This window comes from Antrostomus carolinensis, unplaced genomic scaffold (genome assembly GCF_000700745.2).
Source record: "Antrostomus carolinensis isolate BGI_N321 unplaced genomic scaffold, ASM70074v2 scaffold2546, whole genome shotgun sequence".
Lineage (NCBI taxonomy): Eukaryota > Metazoa > Chordata > Aves > Caprimulgiformes > Caprimulgidae > Antrostomus > Antrostomus carolinensis.
The window spans coordinates 2,767-29,989 of NW_010323734.1; the positions used below are offsets into that span (position 1 = coordinate 2,767).

At 44.2% G+C, this 27,223-nt stretch overlaps 1 protein-coding gene across 1 annotated transcript; it reads left to right on the forward strand.

Moving 5' to 3' along the window:
- The first annotated feature begins 1,315 nt into the window (after positions 1-1,315).
- SCTR (secretin receptor) lies at positions 1,316-20,329 on the forward strand. The gene is made up of 13 exons (XM_010170663.1): positions 1,316-1,360; positions 5,276-5,402; positions 7,195-7,305; positions 11,352-11,455; positions 11,755-11,852; positions 13,484-13,616; positions 14,806-14,959; positions 15,051-15,111; positions 15,663-15,732; positions 18,567-18,658; positions 18,754-18,892; positions 19,076-19,117; positions 20,148-20,329. The coding sequence occupies exons 1-13, from the start codon at positions 1,316-1,318 to the stop codon at positions 20,322-20,324; spliced, it is 1,353 nt and encodes a 450-aa protein (XP_010168965.1). The 3' UTR covers positions 20,325-20,329.
- Positions 20,330-27,223: the final 6,894 nt, after the last annotated feature.

Here is a 27,223-nt window from a genome sequence, read left to right on the forward strand (position 1 = left end):
TCAGTGCACAGATAACAAGCCAGATGGTTTATGGCCATAGTCATTGACTTTACTGGTAGATGTGGAGCACACCCTCAGTAGATTGACAATCAGACCATGAGTTCTGGGCAGCCCCTCATCACATTTGACTTGTCTGGGGTGATGGGTGATGGTAAGTTGGAAAAGATGGTAAAGGATGTTTTGAGACACTTTACCAAGCTGAGGACTGCAGTGCTTTGAGAAAGGGCACTGGCACACAGTGCAAACTTTGGCCTTTTTTTGAGGTTGCATTCGTTATTGTGCTGCACCTGCCTTGGCAGCTGGGAGCCCACACCCAGGGTAAGCACACAGCCCCTTTACAACAGTTTTGCCACAGAAACAAAACCTAGAAGAACAAAGAGCGCTCTGCTGCCAGGGAAGGGGACTGCTGAGGAAATGCCTACGGGGAACCCAGGACAGCTCGAATCTACATCCCAACACGAGGTGCCACAGGGATCCAAACGCAATGACATCTTGCAACATATAGCATCAGGAAGAAATGCTGACCAGCTGTTTCTCTGGATGTTGGATGCAAGGGTGAAGTCCAGGGAGCATTTAGAGTCCTCTTTGGAAGGGGCAGGAAGATGATTTCCCCTGTTTGCCCTTTCTCTGGTGCCTACCCCAGACTCGAGGTTGTCTTCATCTCCGTCAGCTGTGCTCACCTGGGCTGGGTGGGAGGTTTGGGTATCCAGCTCTCCTGCAGCAGGCTCTGCCAGCCTCCCAATTTCTGGCTCTCGGGGACATGTGCTCACTGCAGGAGGCATGTGCAGAGCTGTCGGGAGCAGATGCAGTGCAGGCAGCCTGAATCACATTCCTCCAACCCCGTTTCTCAGCAGAGCTCTTATTCCAGGGCTGTATTTCCCCTTGATTGATTACCTCTGCCATTGTGGGGCTGACATCTTACACAGGAGTCCTGCTTGGTCCCTTATCATGGGAGCATGAGGAATGATCATTCCCCAGCGACACACGTCGATAACAGTGAATAACAGCCAGGAAGGGAGGTAGACGATAGTAGGAACTTGCTCGACAGAGGTGCTGTTATTCTTGGGACGGGAGGCTTCTGCAGAGGAGGAGGAGAGCTTGGAGGGTGGACGGGGGGGTCTTGTCATTGCTGATGCTCTTTCAGGATCAGGAGCTGGACAGAAACATTGCCTAAGGATGGTCAAAGCTGGGAAGGAAAAAAAGTGAGGAGGGGAAGGCATGAAGTGAAAGGAGCTCAGAGCCACGCTGGAGAGCATGCAGACAGCCTGGTGACCTCTGGTGCGCAAGGGATGAAGGAAACAGTCTGTAATTGACTATGTGGACCATCTGGGTGATCATCTTCTGGATTTCAGCTGCCCTGGTAGGTGCTCAGTGCTATTTATTCCCAATTGCATAGAATCACATGTTGTCTGAGTTAAGTGCACCTCTATTCCATCAAGTCGTGGTGTCTCTGTTTAAAAAGGTCTGTGTAGAAGCTGGGATTTTTTTGTTGTTGTTTCTGCTGTTTCTTGCACTAATTAACAGTGGCCAGATGGCTAGATGCTGGATGCCTCAGTTTCCCCACCTATATAAAGACAGCAGCATGCCTCATTTTCCCCACCTATATAAAGACAGCAGTGTTACTAACATGCTTCGGTAAACATAGCAGATTCTGTGATGAAGGAGGAAAGATTTGATGCCATTTAGAGAAGCTTTGCTGATTTACACCTGCAAGCAATCCCCTAAGGGGGAATGGCCACCAGTACCAAAGCCTCTCTTCCTTCACTCAGATTGAGGGAATGCACAGCAGTGTTTGACCCACAAAGTTTGGTTTCTTTCTTTTAACTTTATTACTTTACTGTGAATTTATGTGGCAGATGATTGTCACTGCTGAGTTCCAACTGGTTGGGAAAGACAGCTGAGCCTGGGCTGCGATCTCCAGGTGCTGCTCAGCTTATTTATGTTTTGAAAGCATATAAAACCAGGACTGAAATATGTCCAGCTTGGGTGTGAGCTGTTGGGAAATGATCAGACTCTCAGCAAATGTAAAAAAATCATTGTTTCATTGCAACTAATGGAAAAATCAATGTATTTTGATCCCAGCTGGGGATTTAGTTCAAACTCTGTGAAAACCTGAGCTCTGCCTAGATGTTTTAATTGCAGAGTGAATGCAGTCTGCAAACTTTTTTGCCTTTTGATTGTCTCTCACAATAAAAATAGTGACAGTGATGGTTTTCTTGTCATTTTGTTTTCTTATTCCTGGGTATTACTTAAAGGGCTCTGTAAACAGATGTTATTGCTCAGGGTTCCACTGAGAGCATCTCCTGCCACTTGTTCTCTTTCTAATCCTTCAAAATACCTATTTTGATTTTGCCAGACATCTCCTTTAAATCCTCTCATTAAACTAAATCCACTTACTTTGAAATTAAATGTCTGTGAGTTATGTGGCTGCAAATATTATTTATATTATAAATAATGTTATATTATTATAGTATTTATATTATGTAGTGTTTAGATCCAGTCATTTCACAAATTAAAAACTGTAGCTGGCTGTTGCTGTCAATATCACAAACTGCAGCTTTATGCCCATTCTGGACATCTGGATGTCTAGTTATCACAGCTATTTCTGTTTGGAATAGTTTTAGTGCTCTATATTTTCTTTAAACAAAATACGAGGATGTCTTGCCTCCTCATCAAAATCTGACGGCCTGTGAGCTGTTTCAGTGAACTGTTTAGGAAGCAATGAAGAAATAGAGGAGCCCATTTTCCTCCTCGATTTCAAGGCATGAGGAAAGCGGTTTGCTCCCAGTTGAGGACGGTAAACACGAGCGAGACCAAGCGCAGCGGGCAGCGCAGTGGGGTTGTCCGGCTGTGGCATGGGAAGCGGGATTTCACATGGCTCAGCAAGCAAGCAGCCACATCGGACAGCCCCGCTCAAGCCCAGCCTGCCCCGTCGGATGCCGGCGTTGGCAAAGATCAACCCTTGTGGAAAACAAGGTCTTTAAACCAGCACCTGGAGGCTCTTTGCTTTCTCTGGGTTTAAAATCTGGTTACCTGCATGTCTGTTACCAGGCAGCAGTGTCTGATCAGAAGAGTAGAGTGGACATCACTCCGCGGGGTAAAGCAGTAACTGTAAGGCATTAACTACACCAAATTCTTGCTTGAGCAACACATTTTATGTAATAATGCTGTATGGGATCATCAGGGTGGTCTTCACAGCTGAATGTGCTAAAAGCGTGCAGCCTCATTCTAGCCATAAAGAAATAACACAGTCACTCTTTCTAGAACTAAAGCTTTCTTAGGACCTATATATCTTAAAAGGAAACGGTGCCTACAAGATGTATAGCCTTCTTTAAGGTCAACAATATTCCTGTTTCTGAGATCATTACTAACGTGATTGCTTTATTTTTACATACCTTCAGTGTCATCTTGAATGATCCACCTGCAAACCAGACCGGTTCTGTTGGCTGCTTCAAATGCTCAGCACTAATATTGTTTTTTAATGTATTTTCAAGGCAGCTTTTGGACTGAGATACTACAACAGAAGCATGTTGTAGGTCTTAACTGTCACATTTGTACTTGTGCACTCTGAAAATGTACTAAATTGCTTTACTGTTGGTAATCAAATAGAGAACAATAGAGAGTTATAAATAATGCACATATTAAAAATCTGTCAATATTTAGAAATTAACAAATTCAGCCTTCAGCTAACAACTGAAACTCCTAAACACAATTACAATTCTTTAGACATGTTACTCCAGTCAGACATTTATATTTTTTTCAAAGATTAAATGGATTTTAAAAATCTATTTTTTCAAATATTACATGGATTAAGAATGCACTTAAATCCTGGCATCAGAGGATAGTTTATTTCATCTGAATTCTCTGGATGTGTGATTCCAGAAAATTCATTACATTATGCAAAACCAAATGGTTTTTAGTTTATTTATTTCATGATGCAGAGACAGGGAGAAAGATGCTGAAGTTAAACACAACAGACCAATTAGATGAGGCATGATATACTGCTGAAAAGATCGAACTTCGTTCAGAAATACAATACTCTGGATACTTCCAGCCAAAATGAGTAGGAATATAGTCGCTGATGTCTGTTAGGCTAAAATTTAGTTGTAGAAAAGTAATAGTTCTCATTATAAGGTTTTCAGTGATCATTCTCTCTCCTAAATCTAATCTGAAAGTGATCAGCAATATTACAAGACTGATTTGGTTGAGTAGTAATGTGGTGGTACTGGGCTAACTTTTCCTGCACAAAGTATATTAAAAAAATCTATCATCTGATATTTTTCAAACAATACATCCTGATGACTTGCTTTTAATCTTTTAAGTATGTGTGTGTATATACCTATGCATATATATGTACATGTAAGTTCCTTAGTGGGAATTTATAAAGATTTTTGGTTTTGTTCATGAGGGAGGATTTATCTAATTTGTTATAATAGGAAGGCGCTTATATTCGGCATTTTTGTTGACAAAAATAATAGAAGTGGTAAAAGTACTTTTTTACTGCAAGACATAACAACTGGGACCTTGTCCTGCAAATAATTTTGCAGTAATTTTTAATATATGCCATTTTAATGGTCAGCAGTTGTTTTGTACATTCATTTTGGCCCAGCTACATATAACATAAATTGCATATTTAATTGCTACATGAGGATTGAGTTAAGACTAACATTTCCTCACTGCTTTGTGAGAAAGGAGGATGGGGCAAGACAGGAAGGTGAGAAAATGACTCTAGGACTAATTACTGTCTAGGTTCTTGCAAAAATCTGGGTGAGATTCTGCTTTCAGGTTCCTGATCAGCAGCAGTGAAACAGGCTTGGATGTTCTGCAGCTGGTGAACATCTCTGGATCACTTGTGCCCAGGAAAATGACCTGCCAGGTCTATGGTTTAACACTGCCAGGGGCGAGTAATTAATTCTCTGTTGCTCTAGGAGAGTCCAGCAGTGCTCTGGATGTTTCTGCAGTCTTTTGGAAGAGCATCCTGCTCATGTATTTAATTTAGCAGAATAACACATTCATTTTTCTCAATAACAGTAATGTCAGCAAAAGGGAGAAGGCAGAAACTCAGTCTGTGCTTGTCTGCTGCTACTATAAAAAAGCAGACTTAATTAGGAAAATTGGCTGTATTTCAAGGAAATTGACAATATTTCAAGGAAATGTTGCCCACAATCAGTTGATAGGGTTGCATGGGGAATGTGAGCATAGGAAGGGCAAATCTTATTGAGTTGAGGAGGAAATTTAGGAGGAAAAGTGATTCCACTGCTTTTAAAATGTGCAGATCAGAGCTGTCCCACCCGTCTGTGACCTCCTGAGTGTCCTGAAAAAGGAGGAAGAAAATTGTGCTGAGACTCTCTCCCTGGAGGCAAAGAACAGAACACCTGAAAACGATTCGCTTCTGAGCCCAGGTAAAGGCTGAATGAATGTGCACAATAAAAACTGCTCTCAGGTGAGCTGGGTGGTCTCAAAATTGGATACCCCCACGTTCCTTCCCATAGGAGACATGTACCTTGTGTGCATCTCTCATTTAGGAGCAGAAAACCGGGTAAGATCTGTTATAAGGCTCCAAGAGTGGGATTTTGACCTTACTGTGACAGCAAGAGTTGTAGGAGCCTTCTAACTCAGCTGCTCAACTGCAGTCCTCACAACTAGCGAGCACATCAGCTACAAAACCTTGCAAATTGCAGAGGATTTGGAATTCTCATCTTGGACAAGAATATTTCTATAAAGACAGCCCAATAAGTGCAAATTTGCTTAACTATATTTGCCTTCAAAATCAATGAATACCAGCAGCCAACATTTAAATCACGTGGTCTGAAGGTCCTTGTTGCTTCCCCCTTGCTCTAACTTACTGTCATATAACAGAGCTCTTGCATTTCAGAGAGGATTTATCATCATATAAAGAAGTTTTTTTGCCTGGGAAGATCTTGTGGTACTGAGTCCTCATAATGTAGACAGCTTTCCTTTCACAGTTGAGCAAGTGTGTTCATGTGCAGGGGGTCTCAAAGAGATAATTGCAAGCAATTATGGAAGCTTGCCTATGAACTGAGTGTTAGCTCACCCAGGCAGCAGCTGGGTCAGCATCTCGCAGGGTACATTGGATGGAGGCAACAGATGTGACTATTTTTTGTACATGACCAGCCATCACCACTAAGGATGGGTTTGTGTCATCCACAGCATCTCACAGACTGAACTGTTTGTAGGTGACTTTTGTGAACCATGGCATGGCAACGTCCTCACCAGTGTGGAAAGTGAAGCAGGTCCAGTGAAATGTGCTGTGTGCAGGGTGTCCTGGCCAGAGATAAGCTAACATGTGGAGCAAGAGTTGAGGTTTTTTTCTTAGTTTCAAAACCTTCCTCTCTAGAAGAGAGTGTTGGAGACACAGAGCTGTTGCACTATGACCTAGCCCAAAGGCAGGACTCAGAGGGAAGAGCTATTGCCTGGTTTCTTGGGATGCCTAACATTTTTCTGTGTCTCTATGTTATCTGTGTGAGCCTTGCAAACTGATGGTTGTGAGCACAGCTTCAGGGCATTACTCCCATGTAGCAGTGACAGGGTAGCTCATGACAGATTGCCAGATACTCCAGAATACAGATCTGTCTCATTAGGTATAAGAGATTTGATGATACAAATAAATTGGTATTGTTTGTATCTTTCCCTGGTGCCCTTCACTGAAGAGGAGGGCGGTTTGACAACCTATCTATTTTTCTGCTTTGATCCTGCGATAAACGGCTCTAATGTTGAGCTCCACATTTCCCCTGCACCAGAGCTCCAAAGATGCAAACAAGTTAAACTTCACAGGACTGTGCAGGTGTGGGCCAGCACCAGCATTAGCAGGCAGTGCCATTTTACAAGTGGTCTCATTTTATCTCAGTCAAATAGTAGCTCCTCAGCAGAGACTTAATACAGTTTTAAGTTGAATACAAACCTTAAAAAATCCCCTGAGGCCTTTTATTACTGGAAATTTTTAAACAGGATAGTACTACCCTCCATGCCCCTCTCCCCAAATCTACAGAGAGAAAAGTTAAAAGTATAGGATTGTGTTAAATCTTTGGGAATGTAGCTGCCTTGGTCCTCAGGAGACATTGCATGGTGTTTCGTTCTTTGGAAATGTTTCATAGTAGTCCATTGCTGGGAGATGTTTCATGGTGCTTCATTACTGGGAGATGCTGCATGGTGCTTCATTGTTGCCCCCCCCAGGAAGATGTGCTGGAATGTGGGATAACATGAGCTGCTGGCCTTCCTCCACCGTGGGACAGACTGTCAACTCTCACTGCCCTAAATTCTTCCAGATGCTGACTGGGAAAAAAGGTAACACTAACAATATGCTTTTCTTGTGCTGGTGTTTTTTATTGTTATTTTATTTTTAAATGTGTTATTTACAAAGATGCAACTGTCAGGTCTGACCTGGAAGTGAAGTTGTGTCCCTGCCTCTTTTAAAGACCAATGGTCACTTAGCAGCTCTGTTTCCAACACTAAACTAAATATGGGAAAGCCTGGAATTAAAGTAGCAAGATGTTTTAAGTGTTTGTTTTTCCTAGCCAGGTGGGAAAAAGTGCAGGAAGTAAATACTACCCTGAAAAGCAGTTTTTTTTAGCATGGTTTCTTAAAAGAAAGAATTTTTTCCACTCAGGCTCTGTGTTTATGTATTTCTGTCTGTCTTTCCCCTTCTAATAACTCTTAGAGCCAGTGGCTGATCTCAGCTGAGCTTGATGGGGACAAAACTTCACACAATGTTATGTTCATACAAGTTTTGACAAAACAGCCAGGAAAGTAGGAGGAAAAGATTGTTTTTTTGCCTCCATCAAGAGGAATCTGCACTGGGGGTTCATGCCTTGGCTGTGACAGGCTCCACACAAGTGGTCCAAATTCATGGGAACTTGGGTCTTGTGGCTCAGCAAATAACTTACTCAAAAAGAGATGAGCCCAAGCAATTTGTTGTCCTTTCTCTGGGATTTCTAAACTAGAAATGAAGTTACATGTATTCCCAGTATACTACCATAATCATGAGCCATTAAGTAGGAGTTTCTGCCTGCTTTCTGTTCAGTTCTGCTTTTCAGCAATGCCCAAGAAATGTGCTTACATTTCTCTTTAGCAAGTTAATGATTCAAATTGGAAGAGGGTTTTGCATTCTTTGGTTATAGGACAGGGATTAATGAGGTACAGTACTTACAGAAAAGCAGACAGATTCATTTTATGGAAGGAGGAATGGGACATTACCTAATAAAGATTAGATAAATCAGAGGAAAAGCACTTAGTTCTCTTTAAATAAAATCAGACATGAGCCATTCAGATTAAAATAAATGCCGTACTACTTTCTGTACACACAAACAGTAGCTGTCCATTGAATCCTATAATCTGGTTTAAAGGCAGAGGATAAACCACACAAAGACACAGATTGCTCAGGAAACCATCTATCTGGCATGCACTCACAAATCTTTAGCATAGTGATACCCGCCCTTAAATGTATTAAGTGAAATCCCTGCTGGTACAGCCACTAGAGGGAACTGCTCCCAGCCTCTGGCCCTGGCACCAGGGAGGAAAACAGGAATTTGTACATCCAAAGGTCATAATTACATCTCAAATGTGCATTGCCTTATCTTGGAGATAGTCTAACAGCTTTAAACTTTAGTTGCCCTCCTTATCGAGAAGCTGAGACTTCTGATAAGCAATAATCAGAGTGACAGCGTTCAAAACAGAAACCCAAGACATGGTCCATTGGCATTTGCATCTTATTTTGGTCTGGCATTTTGTATCTGGCTTTTTGGGTCAAAGTCAGCAAAAGTTTCTTCTCATTCTCATAGCCACATTCTTCTCTGATTTTATACTGCGGTTGGCTTGTGACTCATGCGTTTAATTACTGCTGCAGTCGTCGCTCTGTTTGAAGCAATTTTGCAAAAGAAAAACAATGATCTGTTTGCTTGAAAAAAGAGCAAAAGTTTTTTCTCCTCACCACTTACAAAGTAGATGGGCAGCCACAAATGCCAAAGACCCATAAGTTAAGGGACACAGCTCTGAGCTCTGACCAAACCCTGGTCTCCGTGCTGTTGAGCTTTGTGCTGACATCTAGACTTGCATTTGCTGCCCAGACAGTCTGGCCCCTTCCCACATAACAGACCAAAGAAACAAAATTAATCTGGAACCAAGTAACATAACTGAAGTTCACATCCAGACCTGCACATTGTGTCTCAGGCAAGAAATGAGGAAAGGTGTGACGCCTGTGGGGATTCAGAGGCAGAGGATACAACATCGAATGGCCTCAGTTGCATGGCTGTCCCTTTAGCCAGCATTCCCCCTTGCCTTGGCAACTCCAAAAGCCTCCAAGGCACCAGGAAACACCAAGCATCGATCCTTAAACAGACTGCAGACCCTGAATCTTTGAGCAGGGAATGCTGCAGTTTCCCCAGAGTGTATGTCACCCATAAGCAAGTAGCATTGTTCAAATTGTGCTCACGTCCATCAGTATAACATGCCCTGCATAATCTCCCAAGCTTTGCACATAACACAATTGCATGCACACACAAGACAGAAATTCACCTCTTCAAGTCTGATCTGCTTTGACATCCTCAGGCAAAAACTAGTTACGGGCATGTTTACAAGCACAACAATTGGCTCTGAATTAAGTACCTGTGTCTTAATAATTGAAGCTGAAGTAGAGAATTTGCCACCATACTGTTCCCTTGCTGGGTGGCAAGGCAGGTTGGGGAGAACTGTTTGGGAGAGCTGTTTCTCTCCTGTTGTTGCCGCACTGCAGCAGGGTATAGAAGACCTGGCTTAAAAAGCAAGCCTGGCCCTTCAAAAGATGCTAAGCTGGAACAAACCACCCATGTTCATAAAAGCATCAGAACAATGGTCTGATACTGACACACCCAGACCTCATCCCAGTAAAAAGCAAGCCTGGCCCTTCAAAAGATGCAAAGCTGGAACAAGATGTTCATGAAAGCATCAGAACAATAGTCTGATACTGACACACCCAGACCTCATCCCACTTGGAGATCTCAGCGTGTTTGCTGAGCCTTGCAGTTGTACAGAGGTGAGTTCAAATCAAGTGCAGACACGCTGTCAGGTCACCAGCCCAGAGGTAACAGGAGCCCTGACTGTCCTGATGGTCCCAGCAGGGCTCCAAAGAGCATAAACCGGTGCCAAATACTGCTGCATGTGCATCTCCCTCCATTCCCTCAACACTGTGGGGATATTTTGCAGGAACTGTAAGCCCTGTAAGTCCCTATGGATAAATGTGTGGACAAAACTAGACTTTTATTGTGCCTTCTGGCAAGGCTGCTACTAAGAAGGGCTGCTGATTTCAGACCCTCTCTAAGTCCTTGCTTGTATTGCCATTACTCCAGCAAAGCCAGGATTTCACTCTATGTTTCTAAAGTGTGGATCCTACCTGACAGGTGACTGTGATTAGGACAGCGGGCAGTGGTTTTACTTCTTTGTAAAAGTTTCTCTTCAGCACATAACCTGTGTGCCTGCTCGGGTCATTTTCTTCCAATGGGCTTGTAAGGTGCATAGGGCAGGACTTCCCACCTCCACTTTAGCACCAAACATGAATATGGACATGTTCAAACCTGTCCTATTCAACCATGTGCAACTTGCTGGGGATCCATCTCACTCAGCCTTAGGAATCTAAAAGTCAGATGGCCCAGCAGAAGTGGGTCAGACAAACTGCCCTCTGCAGATGTCTGCCTGAAAATGAGATTAATTCTGCAAATGCCTCTTTTTTTCTACTGACTAGAAAAAAAGCCACGAGGGATACAGTTGCACTCAAACATTTAGCTCTCAGAAGACTAACTTAAGCCAGGGGAATCCCATCCTAGCCTTTAATTTAAAAGTAAGCAAGGAAATCGACAGTTTAAAATAATGCCCAGACCTGGCTGTGGGGACAAGCGTTTTCATTTTCATTTATATCTCACCAAAAACCTGTGACCGTCAAAAGTTTTGTATTTTCTTCAGACCATGACAAACCACAGTCACAAGGTGAGAGCATTCAGGAAAGTATCAGGTTTGCATGGAATATGAATCTGTGATTGAAAAAGTCATGTGTTTGCTGATCCTGGAATACTGGCCAAGAAACACCAGATGTACCGAACAGCATTATTTGTGTTGCAATTAACAAAAACACATCCATCATAGTCATCCCTGAGTTGGCAAACAATATTATGACCCCCACAAGTACGCTGGGCAAGTATCAACATAACTAGCTCAGCTGTATTTCACCTCCAGCTATGCAGAGTGCACTGCCTGGGGGAAAATATTCTCTCTGCTAGCGGGGGTGACCCACCCCCGAGAAGAACAAAGATACAACTGGCAATGATCACACCTGGTTTTGTCTTTTTTTGGTTCTTACCACACAGGTTTTGTTTACCGAAACTGTACAAGCCAGGGTTGGTCAGACCCATATCCAAGACCTGATATTGCTTGTGGCTACAACGTCAATGACACAACAAACGAGGCAAGAGTGAGTCCGAGTGCCTGTGACCACAGATCTGCTGCTCTGGGGCCCTGGGGGAGGAACATCTCTCTAAGGAGAGACTCAATGATGTTGTGATTTAACTCAGGTGGGGTTATTGTTACAGGTGTTTTTCAGCATAAATGTTTCCTCCAAATAATCAGAATGGGTTGCTCAGGGTAAAACTTCAGTAGCTGATTTTACAAGAAAATTTATTTGTTAAATTGAAGGAGTCACTTTTCTTTTGGTATGGGCTGATTTCTACCAGATAGCTGAAGGTAAAGATGTGAATGTATGTTCCCCTACAGCGTTCCTATTTCATGACTCTGAAGACCATGTACACCATCGGATACTGCACCTCCCTCGTGACGCTGACGATTGCCTTAGTGGTCCTGGTCTCTTTTAGGTGAGGAGAAGCATCTTGGGTTTGCATTTGGCCAGGACTTCTGGTCATCTCAGCTGAGGCAGATCCTTCTGTTGGCTTTCAGGGCAAGTTAAAAATTGAAGTATTTCTGAAAACCTTCACAGAAATCAGTGACAAAAATGATCTATGAATCTTGTATCCCAGAAAATGTCAGGGCCACTCCTCATATTGTTGTCCCAAAACCAGGGTCCATCACCAGATGTGCAAAGAGCCAATGCACACACACAGAGTGGAGGTATTTCCTTTTATTGCTTGCATGTGTGTGTATGGGTGCCTGTCCCAAGACAGCACACCAAGTCATCAAATCCATGGTTATTTATACACAGAACATTAATATGTTCAGCCTCCTAATACATATACATTGTTATTTTATCAAATGATTGGTCAAAGTTTCCTCACCTAACATGTAAATTAGTACGCATGCTTCGTCTTGTTACTCCACCCATTTCTTTTGAGTGGGTGGGTGGTATGAATTGGACAGAGGGTCTGTGAGTCAGTGGTTTCAATCTCCTCCTGCTGGAAATAACTTTCCTTTAAGGTCACAGTTTTTTGGCAAGTGGAAGCAGTTCTTCAGGGTTGGCTAACTGAGTTAGCAATTTATCAGGTCTACTCCTGCTTTTTGTTTCTTTGCTTTCTACCTACCAGACAAAGGTACATTGTTTAAATCATAAATCTTTAACTACCAGTTTTTCTATCTATAGTCCCAGTAAGGATGGGTCTGTACAATGGATATTTCTAACAACAATAAACCTGGTCTGTTTAATTTGTATTTTACTATAATGATTTCCATATATCTAATGAGTTTAACTTTACTATCTTGACATCAATATTGTGCTCTTCTGTCCTTTCCAAAATGTAGCTGGATGTATTTTGCCAACTGGTGTTTGCACCACTTCCCATGACTTTGGTGTCCCTTGGGGAAAGTGTCTTTCCCCTGCTGTTCTTTTCCACACTTGAGACTGTGGCTAAAACTTTGCTCTAAGTGCCACTGCACTGACTTCTGGGAAGGTGTTTCAAGTTTACAGCAGTGATCTGACAGTCAGCTTATCTTCACGCATCCTTATAACCTGGAATTTGTACTTTGCTGCTTATTCAGTGAAAGGAATTTCCCTTACAGTAAGTGTCGGGGTGGCACCTCCGGGCAGAAGGAACCCCAATTATTTTGCAAACTCATCTTCAAGCTGCACAGCCTCCAGCCCTAGATTATGTGAAGATTTAATACAGAAAACATTGCAGGCACAAGTGCACTGTGCAGGCAAACCAAATAAATCCACCCAGGTGTGGATAAACACCTTGGGTTCATGTTACTCCGGGAAGGAGGGAAGGAGGGAAGGAGGCTAAGCCAAGAGTATTGGCATGAAATTGCCATTCTTCTGACAACCTTCAGCTTGCTTTAGTACCAGAGCTGAGCAGATGTGACTTTAGCTTTTTAAGATCCTCTCTAGGACACCCCTCTAGGGAAATTCATTAGTCTTCCTTTCACAGACAAAAAAACAGTGTTCTTAATTTGTCAATTTAGCATTAATAAGGATTGAAACCTGCTGTTTACAGCCACAGGCTACCCATCTTGGCTAGGAACGCAACTTCATGGGATCTCTCTCTTTTTCTAACAGAAGACTTCGCTGTACGAGGAACTACATCCACATGCATCTCTTCACATCGTTCATTTTGCGAGCCTCATCCAACTTCATCAAGGATGCTGTTTTGTTTTCCTCTGAAGACACAAATTACTGCGGGGCATACACGGTAACCCTCTGCCTTCCAGCTTGCTCCGTGCCTCGGTTTCCCAGCAGGATCCCAGCAGTAGTTAGTGTCCGGGGAAGGAAATCTCTGTCTCAGCTTTCCATTCAACATGAGGGGGTGTGGGAGAGGAAAGGTATGCCCTGTCCCTTCTCCATCGCTCGATCCTGTGTGTTGGTTGTTCCTGGCTGAGATTTCCCCGTTTGGAGGGATTCTACGTGGGTGACAGTGTCACAGTGGACACAAAAGCAGCCCAGGCTGGAGCATACACACAGCAACCTAGATACAGTTCCTCCCAGCTATAGATGACTTTACAAGTATTGGAGCAGAGGGCATCCAGGTCAGTCTGAAGTAGGTACCACATTCATCATCTGGACTGAGTTGACTAGACAGCCACAGAAGACACCAGGAGTTCATCACATTGACCCAGAAACACCTAAACATGGGGATGTCAGGCTGTGAACATGGGATATACCACCAGGGTGGAGACTTACATGGATTTTAGATCCTGATAGATGGGGCTGGCAGGAAAACTATAAGAATGCATTAAATATTGCTGACTTATACTGCACTGTGAGACCTGATAGTGAGATATGGGTTTGTACCCAGAGACCATGGAAAAGGAACTTCCCAAATTTTGAATTGTTTTTTTTCCTTTTTCTTTTTTACTGGACAGCAAAATAAATTGAAAGCAGGGAGAGGTTAGGGGAAGCCCTGGAGACAATGTTCAGTGCTTTAAACCAAAAGGTAAGAATTAGGAAGGGAAACAAACAAACAAAGGCTTTTTTCTTGTTTTACACCCCCCTCTTCAGTTTTGCTGCATTTTCATTGCTGAATATTTTGAGCAAATTTTAACTTTTTTTTATTGATCCTTTTTCTTAGGAAAAAAAGACTGACAAATACATCCATGTGTTTCTCTAAGGTGATATTAGTGCTACTGATACTAAGGTAGTAATAGTGAAACACCTTTAAGTGAGAGGACACATTTGGTTCTTGCTAGTGAGGCAGTTGATTGATGCATTTACTGCCAATGCCAATCCTGCTTTCTTGTCATGGGAATGCCTGTCTCAAGGCCACCTATTTAGTCCCCTTAATTGCTAAATCTCTATCTGCCAAGATTTATTTACAGCTCTCTCTCTCTGTTAGAAGGCAGATACAAACTCAGGCAGAAGCTAATTATCCTCTCTTTCCTCAGGCTGGGTGTAAGCTCACCATGGTCTTCTTTCAATATTGCATCATGTCCAACTACAGCTGGCTCCTCGTGGAGGGACTGTACCTCCACACTCTCCTGGTTATTTCTTTCTTCTCGGAAAGGAAGTTCCTCTGGCAGTTCATCACCCTCGGATGGGGTACTGGTTCTCCTTTCAGTCAGAATAACTGTGGGTTTGTTTTGCCTTTGGGATGGACTTGTAGAGCAGTAACTAACTTTTCCAATCGCAGGTGCCCCAACTGTGTTTGTGGCCGCATGGGCGACTGCTAGGCAACTCCATGAAAATATTGGGTAAGCAGCATGGAGGGGGGGGAAGGTGGAATGGTGGGGGGAGCATGCAGCCCCCACACAGGCTGCTCCATGTGGTCCTGCTCATCCCTAACTGCTGGCAAACAAGCAAACCAACCACCACCCCTCTGTGGTGTGAGCCTGGATCCCAGCGTGGGTGGGAGTAGAGGTCCAGCTGAGCAACCTGAGGAAGTGCCTCAGATTTCATTTGAGCATTTCCAAGGGCAGGAAGTAGCCTTCAAGTACAAATCCAGCCTATGACATTTTCAACATCTGCATTTGACTTTATAATTAGTGAAACTTTGATTCTTTCTCTTCTCCCTTCCAAAATTTTGAACAGTGGTTGTACTTTAAGGGCAGGATGTACTTTTGCCCTGTGCAGATGGGCAGTTTTCTGTCAGAAATGTTGTGCAGATAAGTGAGAACAGGAAATTAATTTGTAGAAAAAGGGAATAGAGGCCTATCTGAAGTGCAAAACAGACGAAACCCTTTTGAAAATTGAAGAGACATCAGTGTTTTGATAACTGACTGCACCTTCTCTTCTATTTTTACAGGTGTTGGGACATTAACACTAATGCCAATACCTGGTGGATCATTAGAGGCCCAGTAGTTTTGTCTATTTTTGTAAGTCTTTTCTGGGACACGCAGATTCAAACTGTATTTTGAAATATTGTGAAGTCAGAGATCACTTACTCAACATGCTTTAGAAGTGTGTTAATGAACTGATCTTAGACATGTGCCTGAACTGGCGTGACACATGAATTACTGCTTAAGCAACTTCTGCTCCGCAGGATTTAGTCAGTAAGTAATGCCCTGAAGCTAAGTTCACAAGGAAGGCTAAAGTGTCCTCCCAAGAAGCAAAAGCCTGAAGAAGATCAGGTTTCCACATCCTGTTGATTTCATATGAACTTGGCTGGCTTGTGGAAGCTTGTTTTGGACTGTTTCAAGGAAGGCTCTGGAGGAGAAACCAAGTGGCTGTACATTTCAGTACAATTGCCTTTGTGTCTACCGGTCAATGCCCCTCTGAGCAAAGCCAAAACCAACTTGCCTTACATGATGATTACCTTTTGTTTTCAGCAATGAAAGCAGCTGACAGACTGCACGCACCATATGTTAGTGGACTGCAATTATCCTATTAGAGTATTGCTCACTGAAATAAGGCACAGGCATTGAAACTCAGCGTGGACCTGCCCAGCACAAGGCAGTAGCCATGTAAAGTACAGTTTGCTACAAATCATACTCAACACCTATGGTCTGAGCATTTGCTGGTGCTCACCTTTAGAGCCTTAGGTACCAAAGGGGCTGGAGCTGCTTCTTGGAGATAAGTTGTTCTGCCCAACTGAGATGCTCTGGGGCAGACCACTCTGCAATGATCAATTTGAAACCCTAGGACAGAAACACTCAAGCTGCTAGTTACTCTCAGGTGACCTGCCAACACTCCAAGTGAGAACCTAAGAGCTGGCTGGTTGAGGTTTTTGTGTTGCCGGGAGGAACCATTACATTTGTAAAACACAAACTGCAACACTTGCATGCTTTCTTGGAAACCCAAGCAGCAGAGATGGTGGGTTGAAATTCTGCTCCCATTTACCACCAAGCAATCCTCCACCCCCACAAGACAAGCAGAAGACCACACAACTGATTCATGATCTTTATGAGGCCACAGCACTTATTTTTCTTAATGAATCAACTCCTATGTTCCAGGAGACACTCAGCAATATTTAATGCTAACAAGGCCCAGGCATTCTGCAAGGTGAAGAGCACAATCTTAACTTATCTTTGGAGGGCCACCCCCTATCCCCTTCCAGGTTCCCTCAAAATCCTGATCACATCTAGCTTAGCCACTTAAGGCAGGAGCCGCCTGCATGACTCTGCCTCTTTAACTAAAAGAGGCTTTTCCCAAGCCCATAGCCACAGACAAACAAACAGCCAGCTCTTCAGAATCCAGATCTAATCTCTTTATTCCTCACAGCACACAGTCCTTAGCAGTTCAAAGGGCAGAAAATCAACACCGATAAAACTCCTTTGTGCTCCTAGGCTAACATTCATTGCTGTGCTGCCCATGGGCAATCCCTAAAAAAAATCTGTTCCCCCTTCCCCAGGAGTTTTTCATCAGCAAAAACTCCTGCTCAGCCTACACCGCTCACTCCTGGGGTGGTGGGTTAAAAACCCCAGAATCCTCAGACCCGAATCTCCTTTTCACCCCAACACCCCCAAAATATTTCAGTCTTTCCTTCATGTTCCCCACCCCTAGCTCCTCCCAGCTCTGCTCCTTTCCTCACCCCACTCCAGCTCCCCAAACTTCCAGCCCTCTCCAGACACCCTCAGCAGCTACAGCTGCTTCCTCTTCATTCAACGATTTCAGGAACCCAGGAACATCATGGGTCTGTCCCACCTAGAGTAGACCTGCTTCTCTTAGGGAAGCCCACCACCTCAGCACCCTGCTGTGACACCCACAGGCACGTACAAGCCTCATGAAGAGGATCACAGAATCTCCTGGTTGGAAAAGACCTCTGAGATCATCGAGTCCAACCATACCTGTCCACTACTAAACCATATATCTGAGAACCACTCAGATCCATCATTGTGATGGTGTTTCCAGGTGTGGGGAAGGGTTAAAGGTCTGCCACGGTGCGGGGTGTTGCAAAAGTGTGGGTGAGTGGGCAGTGCTGGGGGGCAGGAGGGACACAGGGTGACATGGAAACCTGATGGAAAGGGTCCCTCCGAGGAGCTTAGGCTGGCTGGTCTCTTCTGCAACTCCCACTGCTCTTTGCCTGAGGGTCAAATGAGCAGAAACAGCTCCTGCTTCACCTTCGCCCAAACCGAGCAGCAGATCAGCATTTTTATCTGATATCCACCCTTGGAGAGGGGGAAAAGGCAAGAGGAAAAACGTCAGTACCTACTCTCTCTGATCTCCACTTTTAACCGCTTTGTCTCCATCATCCCAAACCACTCTGTGTCTTTTGGCTGGGAACAAATGGCATTTGCAGTCCCATTTAGCAAGTGATACCTCCAGAGCTGCCCCTTTGCTGGCACCCAACCTCTGCAGAGGCTGGCTGAACCCCACAGCCAGAAGGGATCCTACTGAGACACTCCTGGTCTCTGATGCCCTTTGGTGGTTTGCCCTGACAATAAGACCCGATCTTCCCCATAACTAAAGCTGCAGCAAACCGATGGGGAAAGCAGCAAGCATCCAAGCCCAGGGTGTTTGGGCAGGCTGGAGAGGCAGGGACAAGGACTGGGATGGGGACAGGAACTGAGATGGGGACAGGGACACAGGCAAGCCAGCTCCAGCCCCTCCATTCTCCCTGCTCAAACGAAACACCCCAAACTGGCTCTGCTGATACCTGGCAGTTACAAAAATGGTTTCTGGCCACTTGGTTTTGTTGTTTGGTTTGGGTTTTTTTGGTTTATTTTTTCATGTCCTTCCCTTTGGGTTTGTTTTTCTTTCTTTTTTTCAGATTAATTTCATTCTTTTTGTCAACATTTTAAGAATCTTGATGAGGAAGCTCAGCTCGCCTGAAGGACGGAGCAGTGATTTCAACCAATACAAGTATGTCCCTTACATTGTGGTTTTATGCCACATGAGCCCACCTGAGCTCCTCTTGCTCCTTCTACACTGTCTTTCCCCTCTGTTTTCATTCTCAGGAGACTTGCAAAGTCAACACTTCTCCTCATCCCTCTCTTTGGGGTCCACTACATCATCTTTGCCTTTTTCCCTGAAGATGCAAGCAGTGGCACAATGGAAATTCAGCTGTTTTTTGAATTGGCTCTTGGATCATTCCAGGTAATATCTGACAAGCTATTATTTCTTTAAAATAAGAAAACGAGGTATAACATATAATTCTGCAAAAGAGCAGAGTCCCAATGGCAAAACAAAGCTGTCCGATTTCCCTTGAGATGCCTCATCCTGACTCCAAAGCTGCAATTGCAGTTCTAATTCTCTGACCATGGTTCTTTTATATTTTAGGGCTTTGTCGTGGCTGTACTTTATTGTTTTCTTAATGGTGAGGTAAGTTTTGCTTATATAACATTCTTTTTTATTGCTCAAGCATGCCTCATTAATCAGTAGGATATGTTCTCCAATGAATTACACATTTTATTTGAAGGTTTTCCTCCCAGCTACCTAACGTCACTCGTGAAATAACTCCTAGACCTGGCAAGTCTAAGTAATTGTATGCCAGATACAAACTTCACTCCTTAACTCTCGCAGCCCTTTCGTAAATCAGATGGCATTACTGTCTGGGAAGGGATGGTGGGAGTGCCATCCCACACACAATGTGGTCACACTGACAATCAGCCGGTTCTGATGCATGGGGCCATTAGCTGTCATCCCATGGCCATTTTCTTTGCTTGATCCTTGGGAGGGAATTTATTAGAAACTGAATCCAGTCCAGGTTTATTAGGACTCTCATAAGGTAAAGCTTTTGGAAGAGGGACTGTTTCCTTTGTAGTCATATGATAAAGCCCAGGCTTCTGGGCTAGAACTTGCATTCTGAAATGTTGCTGCCGGTAGAGGTCGAGGGAAACGTTATCCAAACCTGGGAGGTCCTGAGGTTATCAAAAGGAAGCACAAAAATATTAGTACTTAAAGTTGGAAGAAAAAGTCACTTTGAAATGGATCAGGGGTTTGAAATGCTTTCACTGATGCTTTAACAGGGTTCAGAAAAAGCTGTTTTGAAAAGAAAATCTGCATTTTTTTTACCTTAGAGTGCCAAAATGTTCAATTTTTATCATTAAAATAAAAATCTTGAAAAAATCTAAACCAAACACTTACCAAGGCCAGCTAGACTCTGTGAACAGTTTCACCAGCAATTAAGCAGAAAAACAAGTTAACAGGAAATTGTGTAGCTGCAACAACAAAATCCCTAGAAGTGACAAGAAACAGGCCCTACCCTAACCCCTCAAACTGGGAGTTAAATAAATAAATCCAAACCTTGGCAAAGGTAACCCGCTCTCCTTTTCCTGTTAGACTGCTCTCGGCAATGCAGGGCTCTAAGATAAACTAGATGAACTAAGTATTTTGTGACCTTTCTACCTAGGTTCAGCTGGAAGTCCAGAGAAAATGGAGGCAGTGGCATTTAAGCAAACACTTGCGTCAGCATCTCAGCACCACAGCAAGTAACGGAGGAAGTGCCTTAACTCAAGAGATGCAGATGGTGAGGTCGAGCCCACCAGAGCACAGGAGAGCAACCCTCCAAAGATCAAGCGTGCTTTAACACTGTACACCTGGAGGATACCTCCGTGCTCAGATACACATGGTTAAGTCCCATGGACTGTGCTGGGAGTCTTGTGTATGTATCCAAAAGTGGGACTTGGCTGTAGATCAATGATTCTTGAAGCACAACTGTTCATCTATATCCTGTGTAGCACCAGAGTTATTTTACAAGGCAAAATGGGCCAAAATATTTTGCTCTTCCTTGGGTTTCTGGCCACAGTCATTTGTGATTCTTTCTACACTAATATTTGTCAGATGCTATTTCTATCTTAAATGTGACCTTTCATTTTCCACGTGTCTCTCCAACACATTCCAGGCTAAGCCAGGCTGGTGAGTTTTCGATGTTCTCTATTTCTTCTGCTGTTGAAGCTGGTAGGACATTCAGTTTTGTACAATGAAGGTTCCGTGCCATCCTTTAATATGGCTCATGGATTCAAAATTAATTCATCCCTAAAATTTACCAAGATTCAAAGGCTTTCTGTTGTGATGATGGACACTGAGAACATAAAGTATGGCTGAGATAATCTTTCCTATCCAGCTGCATATCTATTGCTCAGGTATGCTCTAGTGATGGTGTCAGGTTCAGAAAATTTTCTTCCTTTGTCTCTTCTAGCAGGGGAGATCTCAGAAATAACAATGGTCCAATTTGGATTTTTGTATGGTTTTTGAAATTGTACAAAACCCTACAACAGCATATTCTAAGGGTGGCCAAGAAAACTTTAGTAAGATGTCTCTTTCCTACTGTGTCTGCACCTCTGAGACTTGTCCTGCTAGTCCTCTGAAGGGAAGCAATGAAAGCCCTTGGGACATTTAAAACTATTGAACTGGACAGTACAAGGTATCTTATGAAAAAGAACACCATAGTGGCTGGCAAAAGTCTCCTTAGAGTCTGTGATCACTCAGTGTGCCGAAATCTGCAAAACTGCACTGTAATATGCTGTCACAAGGTATCTGAGCTTCTGTTACAGCTTTATGTTCTTAAGGAGAAAATTGTTAAGCAAATTTCCCTGGTTTGAGTTGGAAAGGGATAAAACAATTCATTCCACAAATGCAATCAAGCCTCCTACTTGATTTTGTATCTGCATTTCCCCAGTTGGGGCAATTCTTGCCTGGTTTTCTTCAGGAGCAAATATAAGTGAGCAGAAAGAAAGTGTTTGTCACTTTTCTCTCCTCCTGGTCACCTACAAGACATTGGCCAAACGTGCATGGTATGTCAAATGCTGACCGAGCAACATTCCCCAACCACTGCCAGATTAACAAGCCTTTATTCACAGCAAACCCCCAAGGTAGCCTTCTGCCATTTTATCAGAAGACAAACATGCAGAGAAATTCAAAGGGTGCTTTAAAAGCTAAATTACCTGTGCAGAAGCAGGTTCTTGAGTGCTACCAGCAGCTTCAAACCCTGAGATTCAGACTGCCCAGCCTGTGTCTCCCCAGTGAAGCAGCACTGCAGGCAGCAGCACCACTGCCGACGAAGGCCACCTCGGCAGGAGGTCCACTCTGGCCTCCCCTGCCCGGTTGGCTTTGCCTGCAAGTCACCCAGCAGCGAAAGAGTTGAACCTCTTTAAAACCAGGGGAAAAAAAAAAAAATCAAATACAAAGCAGTGAACCGGCCAGGGTTTCCAGAAATTAATTTTAAACTTAGGCTTTTTTGAAATAGGAAGGCTTTCAATTGACTTTGTCCTTTAAAACTCAGACAAAGCAAGTGGAAGAGCAGAAGCAGGATCAATCCCACAACCAAGGGAGAAGTGAAAGCCCCTCCATACAATTTTGGGTGAAAGATCTCACTTCTTGGCTTACCCAAGCCAAGCAGAGCCTCCAACCTTCTCAGGGGTTCACTGTCCCAGAGCATTTAGCAAGCCAGATACTTCTGAAAAGGTACTACAATTTGCTTAATTTTCTCTCTGGCCTATAAATACGACCAAGAAGAGTGAAACAACTTCTATATATTCCCTGTCTGAGAATCAAACATTTATCAGTCAAGCCAAAACAGCTGTTTGTTTAAATGCAAGTGCCTTCTTCTGGCATAAATGAAGCAATATAGATTCAGAGATACAATAACATGTAATTAATCAGATCTGATGCAATTATTGGCTCCCCCACAAGCCAGTGTAAGAGCTCAGCCCTGCAGTACATAGTTAGGACCAGCAGTGATGGCACAAGGTCGGGTGGAGCCCAGGCTGAGCGTGATACCTATTTGTACAGGAGTCCTGGTGAAACAGGGGTGAACCACATGCCTCAAGATAAAAGGCTACTGCTTTTTGTATTTTAAAAAACAAAGTTCTAGCTAAGTTATTGTTTTACATGGCCATTTTGGTTTTATTTCACTTTCCTGAAATCACCAAAAAACATAAGTATATCCAGACTGTGTATTACATGTTTGGTTCCAAACACCACCGTAGCAGGATGGGTTCTCACCTCACCCATCTTCTGCACCAGTGATGCAAAAGCACCCTTCCCTGCTGGGGATCTAAGTTGCCCAGGGAAGTTGTGGATGCTCCCTCCCTGGAAGTGTTCAAGGCCAGGCTGGATGAGACTTCGAGCAACCTGGTCTAGTGGAAGGTGTCCCTGCTGATGGCATTGGGGTTGGAACTGGATGATCTTTAAGGTCCCTTCCAACCCAAACCATTCTATGATCTCTCTTGATTAATTGTGCTGAAGCAAAGAGCTACTTAGCTCCAGGAATGCTGACATGTTTACAAGCAGATGAGGAGGAACAGGGAAGTAAATCTCAGCAAGCATTGCAAAAAGAGGAGACTTCAGTGGCCTAAAACCACTGACACAAGCTGAAGCAAACTCCACATTCAGAGTTCACTAACTTCCCTTTCTCTACACTCGTTCCTTGGTATGCAATGTAAAGCAGGTGGGTTTTATCACTAAATAGGACTTGAGTACCATCTTTCAGACAAGTAGTTATCATTGTCCTGGGACAGTGGTGACAGCCTCTGGCTATTCATTCCAGGTCCCCTGAGAAGCTCACTGCAGCTCTGCAAGCCATTGGTGTATCAGTGGTCTGAGACCTAAGGCTGAATTTAAGAGGAAGTGATTAATGGATTTTCTCTCCCAACACAGCAACAAGGAAGTTCCCAGCAAAACTGTCAGAATTAAGAAGCAGTATTGTTGTGCTGTGAATAATTACATTGAGCAACTCCTCGCTGGGCATGGGGGGAGCTGAAATGAACTGCTTCAGAAGGGGTGGTGCCAATTCAGAGGGGCTGGATCCAGGAGAAGGTGAAAGACCCCAGGAATCCAGCCAACACCCCTTCCAGGACAACCCCGGGGCAGACCTCTTTCACACAGAAACAAGCCCTTCGTACATGTGCAAGCTGACCTGGAAAGTTTAGAAAAGCCATTACCTGTGCCCCAGCAGAGGTAAAGAAAAGGCAGGTGAGGACAATCATCTTCCTGTTATCACCTTCTCCTGACTCACAAAGGCAAGCAAAGCTCAACCCCCAAACCAGGTGTCCCTCCAAGCACAGCTGATGAGGGTACCGTAGACTTAAAATCAAAAAACCAGTAACAGTCCAGGATATCTCCCCAATTAGCACACCCTGTACCATTATTCCCTTATTCTTGTCCTCAAGCAATGGTTTGTGCACAAGTTTCCAATTAAAGTTGTAACTGAGCAAGTCTAAACAGCTCATTAACAAAAGGTGATGTTCATTATCCTGGTTTTAAGAGATCTTAAATCTCCTGAGACAGGCCAATGGCCTCTCCCCATCAGAACATGAACACCAGGTGCTAATTAACTTACTTGAGGTTACATAAACTAATTCAGTGGTGAAGCAGGAAATCTGTTTCCCTGATGTTTCACTAAACCTGGTAGTACAGTGAGCTTGGGGGAAAAACTGTATAAATACATTTGTGCTCAGATACCACTTCTGCAGGCCAAATAAGCGAAGCTGGGGAAAAGAACAAGGATGCTTCAGACACAGGGCGCGGTGTGGGAAAGGGAGGTGAAGGACACAGGAAAGAGCTCTTTAGCTGGTAAACAGAGCACAGGCAACAGCAGGAAATCATTAAGAGCCTACAAGGTTATCTCTAATTCCCACGAAGCAGCACAGCTGACTGCCCCTCTTGTTTTGCAAGACAAGAAAGCAGTGCTGGCTGCTGGGATCAGTGTGGACACGTTGGAGGGGAGCATGCAGTGGCTACGCAGCCTCAGCTCCCTTAGAGCTCGGCAAAGTGCCAGGCAGTCATCTCTTGGTTGGTCTAGCTGGGTAAACACACAGAACTGGTGCCTGGGAGGTTACATAAACCCCACTCATCCCCTTAAATCTGCACCCCAATACCTAAATATAAAGAGAGAAATACAGTTATTTCACATAAATTTATTTAACAAACTTCGGGAATATTGCTTGACACTTCCAAAGGCTTCAGAAAATGAACAGTTACCCATTGCTGCACAGGCTGCCGTATACAAGGATGTCTCCGAGACAATCAACCTGTTTTGTAGCATTTAGCTGTCAAAACGCATCTTCTCCCAGCATTAGTAAGTCAAGCGGGACTATACAAAGCCAGATGGAAAAAAGTGACTATGTTTTCCCTCAAGAATTCCCTACCCCCAGTAAAAGGCCTCTTCTTCAGCTAGCCAAGGACATCCCAAAATCATTCACAATTGCACCAAGTCTTGGGTGAACTCAATGACCAATTGTCCACTGCCTCCCTCTAACCCAAGTGGGAGGCACCAGCCTGGGACTCAGTCTGGCTATGGCTACCTTCCCCAGGGAAGGGCTGGGGCACAGCCTCCCACCAGCACCTCCCCCAGTACATGCAGAATTGATTTCCAGTTGTGGATGCCACCAAGAAGGCACTCTGCAGTTACATTCATGTTTCTAGACAAGCCATGGATACCCTTGAGCTCATGTAGGCAAACTGTCCTGCCTGCCATGGGCACCCCCAGGCACCACAACTGATTTATCAGTTCGTTAAGGCACTCTACCACCTGATAACATCAAGGTGCAACAGTTTGGGACTAGACCTTGCAGACTCTCTCTGGGGTTAAGTAGCTCTGCTAAAGCTAGACACCGCTCACACAAACATCTGCAAGTTCAGCCCACTAGCATGTCTTCAACAGCACAATTCAGCAAATCAAAAGCACCTCATAGAGAGACACTATCACAGTGCAGTTTTCCAGAGGCAGGTTAAGACCCTTGTCCTTGAGAGTGGGTCAATAGACCCTGACAGAGCCCCAGATATTGCAAGAGCTTCAGAAGTTGGCTGGGTAGCACAGCTCCGTGCATTGTATCACCAAAAAGATGGGCACACTCAGGTGCAAAAGCACAACTGGCACTGTCCAGAGCAAGCCTGCTCTGAAACTGCATCGCAAAACAGGCTTAGGAGTGTTATCCTAAAATGTTATAGAAATCTGAGAAGGAATGGAGACTGTCCTCACAAAGGCAAGCAAGCACACAGGAGTATATTCAGCAAGCGTGGATGTACGTTCAGGCAAGACTTCAGACTCTTGGCTTTCAAACACAAAGCTGTTTACTCGTGGCTCGCCTACACAGCCTTCTTGGTCTTTGTGCTATGATGCTTTTGTTTCAGGTGAAAAAACTGTCAAACTTGCTGCACAGGAAATGAAAACCTTGCTCAACAGCTATCAGACAAGCTCCAGAGATGAAACATGTAAAAACATTTGTCCTAAAACAAAAATACAGGCAGTTTTACCAGCAGATAAAAAAACCCCCACAAACAAACTTTAGACCAGAAACCCTGAAATACTCTGAAGACATTTTTTGGGGACAAGAAAAGTGATGCATGTTGGACAGGGAGGACACATCTAGGGCAGCCAGTCTCTGAGGTCTTCTCTTTTACATCAGACACCATGGGAAACTTCAAAGCTGCAGCAGTTTTAGAGATCTCAACTCAGGCATTGGCAGGAGGAAGACCAGCCTTAATACAGTTTTGGCCAAGTCTCTTTGTATCTCTGCCAGCTGTCCCATCAGCCCCTCCTTAGGCAGTCTTGGGCTGCTTTTCCTCCCAGGCCCATTGTTAATCAGGGGATGAAAATGACTTGATCTGGTCAGGAGGATCTAGAGTGTCCTCCTCCCAAAAGAAATGCTACAGAATGAGGAGACTTTCCCATTGCCCCAGCAGGAAACCTTGGCAACCAAAACACAGCCCAGAAAGTGTGGTGGTCTCAGCATGGTCTGCCCAGCCACAATGCCCACCTAAAGCCCCTGTGGAACTTGTCTTCCTGCTGCAAAGGGACAAAAAAGAAACCAGGAAGAGCAATGTCCCATTACAGAGGGCCTTGCAAGGGCTGTGAAGGAGTCAGTTTGGGTTACAGGTTGGCACGTGTCCTACTGGGGTGGTAGAGGAGTGGTGACAGCAGGGAGAGGCCACAAGTGCAGGAACATGCACTGCTGCCCAAGGAAGGCATCACAACCCTTCCTCATACACCTGTATCACCCAATGCCTGTACCTGGCCCCAGGACAGCTACATCTCCCTGCACCTCTGTCAGGTGTCCCAGAAGAACTCACAGTGGAAAGGACCGATACAGGGAACGTGCCAGCAGGAAACAAAACAGGTGACCAGATCAAGATCTGTGTGCCTTCTCTTTTGAAAGGGAAATGGTGGAGCGAGATGCAGTGAAGATCTGTAATACTCCACACCAGTGAGCATGGCCAGGCACAAATCATCTGTCCCTGAGACAGAGCAAAGCCATGAGACACACTGAAGTTGTGTCACACTCTTCACAGGCTCTGGAGTATGGGGGAAAGCCCAGCAACACCAAATCCATAGCAGTACAGGCTTTGTATAAGCTTCAAAACTGATCCCATTAGTCTGCCACCCCTCTGCACACCTAATGGGACACCCTCTTTTTAATCCACTCCTCTAGAAAAAGGCATTTCAGCAGCAACCAGTCTCAGTCCCTCAGTCTCAGAGCTGTGTTG